Here is a 6710-nt window from a genome sequence, read left to right as displayed (position 1 = left end):
ACACACACACACACACACACACACACACACACACACACACACAGCATCAGTATGCAGCGCCTTTCCTTTATTCCAAGCTGTCGTTTGTTTTTTGTGCTGCGTGAGACTTCCTGCCCGTCAGAGTCATTGTGCTCAGCGAGAGTTCACTTTGAATGCTCAGAACCTTTTCTGGCCTATAACTGTTTCTGTCTCTCAGCTCTCTCCATGGCAATGACATCTCTGAGCTGCAGCAGGGAATCTTCAGTGACCTGGCCTCCCTGTCTCACCTGTAAGTGCTGCACATGTTGCACATGCATTCAGTTGTTGAGCCGCCTGTAAAGATGTCTAGCAGGATTTTCACTATTGGTCCTTTCTCAGTCTCTGTAGATCAGGAGTGGGAAACTTTTTCGTTATTATGGTTTTTGAAAGCCTGCTGAGACTGAGCTAATAAACCCAAAGGCTCCAATAATTACAACTTGGTAAAACTGCAAAATATTTATTTTTGTAAATTTGTTTGCAATGGAATATAATACCAATATCTCTGCAGACAACAGAGGATCTATGTTTTATCTCGTATATCACATCAGTGCCTGAATTTACATCCAGCTGTACAAAAATAAGTTACATGTCTTATTTCAGCCTTTTCATAAAGGTTGAAATAACCTTAAAAGGTGCAAAACTGACTTAAAAGTAACTTTTAAGCAAGACGTCGAGACTTGTTTTAAGTAAATAATTCAGTATTTGTTCCATTGGCAGCTTATTTCACCTTAGACATTTTTCTGACATTACAAGTGAAATAATCTGCCAATGGAACATTTTCATCAATATTACGGAATTATTTACTTAAAACAAGCGACTATATTTCGCTGAAAAGTTGCTTTTAAGTAAGTTTATCTTATTTAAAATATTGAGGAATTTTCTCTAGAAACTAGACCAAAATTGGGTGGTAAGATTCTGTGGTTTTGCAGTGAAGTCAGTGTTAGAAATTTAACTTCAACAATAAGGTCTATGGGAGAATTCAAATGCCAAAAATCAGGAGCTTACATTTTGGATTCAAGAGGCCGTTTACACACTATTCTGCTTGAGCATGCTTAGCTCCTTCAGTGTTCGCAGCAGATCTGTTTTGTATCTTTGTCTGTGCAGATGGAGCTTAAATTAACCTTCATATCAGTGCAGACAAAGAAAACCCCGCTTCCTTTTTGACCTCCTTCTCGTATTAGTGTCTCATCATCCTCCTTGTCTTGCTGTTTGTTCAGAGCAATCGGAGCCAACCCTCTGTACTGTGACTGCCGGCTGCTCTGGCTGTCAGACTGGGTGAAGAGCGGCTATAAGGAGCCGGGCATCGCGCGCTGCGCCGGCCCCCGGGGCCTGGAGGGCAAGCTGCTGCTCACCACACCTGCTGACAAGTTCCAGTGTCTGGGTGAGCGAACAGGAAGCGCCTCTGCATGCATGTAAAGGCTGCAATTAAACCAGGAGCGATTAAATACATGTTTTCAAAGTTTGGTAGAAGCTCGTTACAATTTGATTGAAACATTTTACTTTTAGGAGCATTTTTACTGCGCTGTAGTTTCTACTTTACTTGAGTAATTTTATTATGAAGTATTTCTATTCTTAAGTAAAATGTTTGGATTCTCTACCCACTGAATGAAAAACAAAAATTCACCACAGAGACACACCTGCAGTTTTTGTTAAAGTTTCATAAATGAAACTTATTTGGAAAATTTTTCTTTTGCATGATTTTGTTAGTTTTTGTTACTTATATAAGTTATTGTCATTTTGGTTCTTTTCATCCCAAAATGCTCAGAGGTTTCAACATAACTTTACATTTTGGTCCGTCTGATTATGTAATTTTTAAATATTAAATGATTGATCATTTGAAATGTTACGCAGTACTTCAGTAGACTTTTTACCAAACACTTTTTACTTTTACTTGAGTAAACATATGTTGAAGTAGTACTGCTTTTACTTGAGTGATATTTTTGGGTCCTCTGCCCACCTCTGTGTGTTTTATACCACACATTTGTTTTTATCTTTCTCCCTCTGTGCATTTTCTTCCAGCTTGATTTGGACTGTTTGACCTAACGTATTGTTTTAAACATATCCACATCACCTAAAAGTCTCATTCTTGTTCAGCAGAACCAAATCAAAGATTAACTTCCTAGACCAGTTTTGGTGGGTTTTTATGTTCTAAGCTAATAATCCTGCATGTGGAAACGCCTCCTAATGAACGATCTAATGAAATGTTTTTAGTTGGTGTGGCTCAGTAGAGGAGTTGGTGGCTGCTACTCCCACACACTCTCAGCTCCAGACACCGCAGTGCAGACGGATCTAATCTACAGAAATCTGCAGAAAATCGCCTATGTACACACATTAAACCAGAATTTACTGAAGGTGGATGTTATGCGGCACTGCTCTGCAAGCTATTTTTTATAAAACATTTAAAACGACATGCAGTGCAATGAGGTTTTACTAACAAAACCAGCTCTTTTGAGAAGCTATTTGATCCTTCTTTACATATGCTGTATGTATTCTCCTAAAACATTGAAACACTGCTATGCTATTTAATTTATCCAACATCCATTCAACCTTTTTTTAAGTAACTTGAAACTGAATGATGTATGATCTGCTCAATAATTTACCTTAGATTTGAATAGTTCCTCGTGCCTCTGTGTTATTCTTAAAAAACCTTTTTGTGTTTGTTCTGTACCAAGTTTTAACATTCAACACAACATCCAGGCTATTTGGCCAAAGAAAATGGCAGTGAAAGAAAAAAAGGGTATTTTACAGCAGCTCCAGTGCAGCAAAAATCATAATGGATGCTTATTTTTGTCATTTTTAAATTCAGGATTACTCATCATGATTGATTTATGAGTTTTAAGCACTTTAGTTTTTGGACCCGGAGAGCAAAATTTATTTATTTCTGTTTTACCTTGTTCTACGTCTAGCATTTTTTCTAGTATACAAACAAATTATTAGCAAATTAACTAATTTAACAAATATCACATATTTCATTGAAAATATCCCTTATTTTTCTATCTGTTTCCCATCATGTTTAAATAATTCTGATAATATATATATATATATATATATATATATATATATATATATATATATATATATATATGTGTGTGTGTGTGTATATGTATATATATATATATATTTTTTTTTACATAATATGCCCTTCTGAAATGTTTTATAATGACCTTGAAATATAATCTCTAATATTCATACCAAATTACAGGACTCCATTTAAGTATATTGCCATTTTTTTTATTCATTACTTAGTTAGCAGAATAGTTTATATTTATGTACAGTTAAAGTACAGGATTTAAAAATCTCCCTTAGTCATTTTTAGATATTTTTGTATTTTTTGTTGAAAACACTAAATGTATTTTTATTATTACATTATATTTGTGATCATTTGGAGAAGAAATAATTAGAATTAAAAAAAATTATCTAGTCAGAGATAATACAAATATGACTGATTTGGAGGAACATGCAGATATTAAGATTTTCATTGGGATTGAACAAACACATGGGATTATAAATTAGATTATCAGAAGGTCAGTTTAAAGTCTGAAATAGAAAACGTTTTGGACGGGGTTCCTGAAACAGAGCGAGAGGGAGTAGTTGTTCTACTGTGGCGCCCCCTAATGGTAGCAGCTGACAAAAAGAGAAAGGAATTAGTCATTTATTCTCAGTTTTCTTTTGTAATGCTCTTTTCTAACCATAATCACTTTTCTTTTCATATGTGCCCACGTTTATGCCAGTGGCTTTCCACTGTTCATCAGTCACAGCGCCCTCTAGTGATCTCGTCTTCAGAGTTTCAAACACAGTTGGAAACGTTGCTGCCTTTGGTAATTTGCAGTCAAGCAGCAATTTAATTTGTCAAATTATTGTAAACAATAACAAAGCGAATCATAACATTACTAGCCGACTAATTATCACTCTAATAAATTTCATCCTTAGCATTATAATCATGAGATCCAGGTTTTCCTGCCTCCAGTATTTTCCATCTATGCCATTGTTTGTGTTTTATGATTATTTATGTTTCAAAGGATCAGCCTGTCATCTGTCCACCTCAACCACACATCGCCTTACAGGAAGCATTTGTATTCTGTTTTTCTCCATTAGCCTATATTGCATACCTGCCAGTCACTTCTTCCTGTGACTGACGTGTTCCTCAGATCCACAAGCAGCAGAGCTATGAAGTGATTGCGCCGTCTGTCAGTTTCAGATGAGGGTTGCCTCTGAGCCAAAACCTGAAAAACAAAAATAAGGAGGAGGAGAGCAATCACATGTGGAAAGAGGGGGGAAATCACTTTATAAATTTAAATAATATACCAGAGAAACAACAAGAATCCAAATCATAGGGTTCTTGTTACGCTAAAATAATAATTTCAGCAAGATTTGCATATCAAAAAATAAAACGCCTGATTAACTGAACAATGATAGGTCTGCATATTATGATGCACAATTTTCTTTGGAGTGGTTGTTATGTTTCTCTCATAATGTAATGCCACTTGAGTGCGTTGAAAGGTGCTATGCTAGCAAACCAAATTCTGCCTATGTGTGTGTACAGGTCCAGTGGACATTTCTGTTCAGGCCAAATGCACTCCATGCGTTTCCTCCCCTTGCCAGAACCAGGGAACCTGCCAAATCCACCAATCCCAGCAGTACACCTGCGCCTGCAAGTCGGGTTTTACGGTATGAATCTAAACGTAAAGGTGGGATTTAGAGGAAATGATGGGATACAATCAACCCAACGTCCGCCATCTTGCATGTGCATGTTTCCTGACTGTCAGAATCAGCTGTTTTGGTGAAGATTGTTCACAAACTAGGAATCTGACTTTAGTTTCATGACATTAAGTGTAAACTGTAGAGTATATATGTCAAACTTAAGGTCCGGGGACCAAATCCGGCCTGCCGTAGCTGTCTATGTGACCCTGTTGACTCTGAGGGAGGCGTCAAAATAGCCTTTAAAAAGCCCTTGTGTTTAAAAGAAATTGTAAATCAGTGAAATTAAAGCTGCTTTTTATGACAAAGCAGAACTGTAGTTAGACAGAAGAGAAGGAGTAAATATCTGTCCAAAAACTCAGAAATGTAATAGTTTAAGACCAGAAAAAAACAGACATTTCTGAACTTCAAAAGTCAAATATTTGCTGAAAAAAAATTAAGACATTTTGAGATTAATGTCAAAATTAATTTTTCTAAAACATTTGTGACTTTTTAAATTCAGAAATTTCTGAAATTTTCTGAGTTTCTAGAATATTTCTGAGTTTAATCTCGAAATGTTTTGGCGGAGATTCATTTTTTACCATCTGCAGAGGCCCTAATACGCTGTTGCATCTTTGCACATTTTTCTTTCAGTTTGAAAAGATGTTCCATATTTTTTATTTCAATAAGTACTGATTGAATGTAGAGACAGCTATTTATTAATATTTTAACAACTTGTCAATGGGTTTTATCAATACATTAATTGTGTTAATACGGGTCAAAATGAAAACAAGTTTGACACCCCTGGACCTGTACAGGTCTTGGATATTGTTTTTAGCGGATACCTGTCTTACTAACCCGTTCTTCAGATGGGCTGATCTTTCAGACTTACTGTGTTTTCCGGGCGTACAGGGTAAACACTGCGAGACTCCAGTCGATGCTTGTGTCAGCAATCCCTGCACCAATGGAGGAAGCTGCCTGAGAGACGAGCAGACAGGAGGCTTCAGGTAGCATCGTTGTGGTTAGCAGTAAACAAAACCAGCAAAGCCACTATCTATCTATCTATCTATCTATCTATCTATCTATCTATCTATCTATCTATCTATCTATCTATCTATCTATCTATCTATCTATCTATCTATCTATAAAATAATATTAATAGTGCTTTCTGTATGGATGTTATGCCGAATTTCCTTATCTAAAAAATGTTCAACTGCTTAATTTTCTTCCAAAACTCTTCCTTTCTTGTCATCAATCTGTTTTTTACTCAGCCATCTGTATTCACTATGTATTTTTTGTGGTTTTGCATTTTAAGCGCTACTTGAGAACCATAAAACTTTATAATAACTATGTCCAGTTACTGTAGATATCATAAGGCATTTGTACAATTTAAAACTTTTGCATATTTGCTTATTTAATTACATTTATGACAATGGTGAGAAATATTTTTTAAGGGTCAGAGGAGGCGTGCACTGCCCAACCAGATGAATGTTGTTTTTTTTTACATTTTGTACAAGTTATTTTTTTTTTTAACTTGTATTTGTTTTTTACCCTCTTAGCTGCGCGTGTGCATTTGGTTTCCATGGCACATTTTGCGAGGTCAACGTGGACGACTGCGAGGATCACGGATGTGACAATGGCGCCACCTGTGTTGATGGAGTCGGCAACTACACCTGCTTGTGTCCTCCTAACTACAGAGGTACGCCGTAGTACCTTTCAAATCAACTAGTCAGAGAAAAGTAATCTGGATGTCTGAAAAAAGATCTGCACTCTGTTTTTTAATTAATCCTTGTTTGTTGCTTCTTGTTCCAAGGACTGCTTTGTGAAGAGGAGGATGATGTTTGTTCTCCAGGTAGAAATCCTTGTCAGCATCAGTCCACCTGCATCAGCAGTCCTACAGGCCCCAGGTTAAAAACACATATGCACACACACAGTCGTGTTTTCATGTCTTGTGGGAACTTTACATTGACTTCCATTCATTTTCTACAGCCTAACTAACCATCACATACCTAACC

The 6710-nt window shown here is 36.4% G+C and overlaps 1 protein-coding gene across 1 annotated transcript in view; it reads left to right on the top strand.

The window, feature by feature from the left end:
* Nucleotides 1–6710, top strand: part of LOC106937682 (slit homolog 1 protein-like) — a gene marked incomplete at its 5' end in the record, with an annotated part of 44486 nt that overhangs the window by 18403 nt on the left and 19373 nt on the right. Inside the window, 6 exon segments of the mRNA XM_015019324.1 lie at nt 122–268; nt 1236–1399; nt 4562–4686; nt 5608–5702; nt 6255–6394; nt 6509–6602. Of these exon segments, the coding sequence (XP_014874810.1) occupies nt 122–268; nt 1236–1399; nt 4562–4686; nt 5608–5702; nt 6255–6394; nt 6509–6602 (765 nt within the window).

The sequence above is a fragment of the Poecilia latipinna genome, unplaced genomic scaffold, assembly GCF_001443285.1.
Source record: "Poecilia latipinna isolate Pla-1442-1.1 unplaced genomic scaffold, P_latipinna-1.0 Scaffold2409, whole genome shotgun sequence".
Classification (NCBI taxonomy): domain Eukaryota; kingdom Metazoa; phylum Chordata; class Actinopteri; order Cyprinodontiformes; family Poeciliidae; genus Poecilia; species Poecilia latipinna.
Note: the sequence above shows the minus strand (reverse complement) of the source record. Positions and strands in the feature narration are given on the sequence as shown.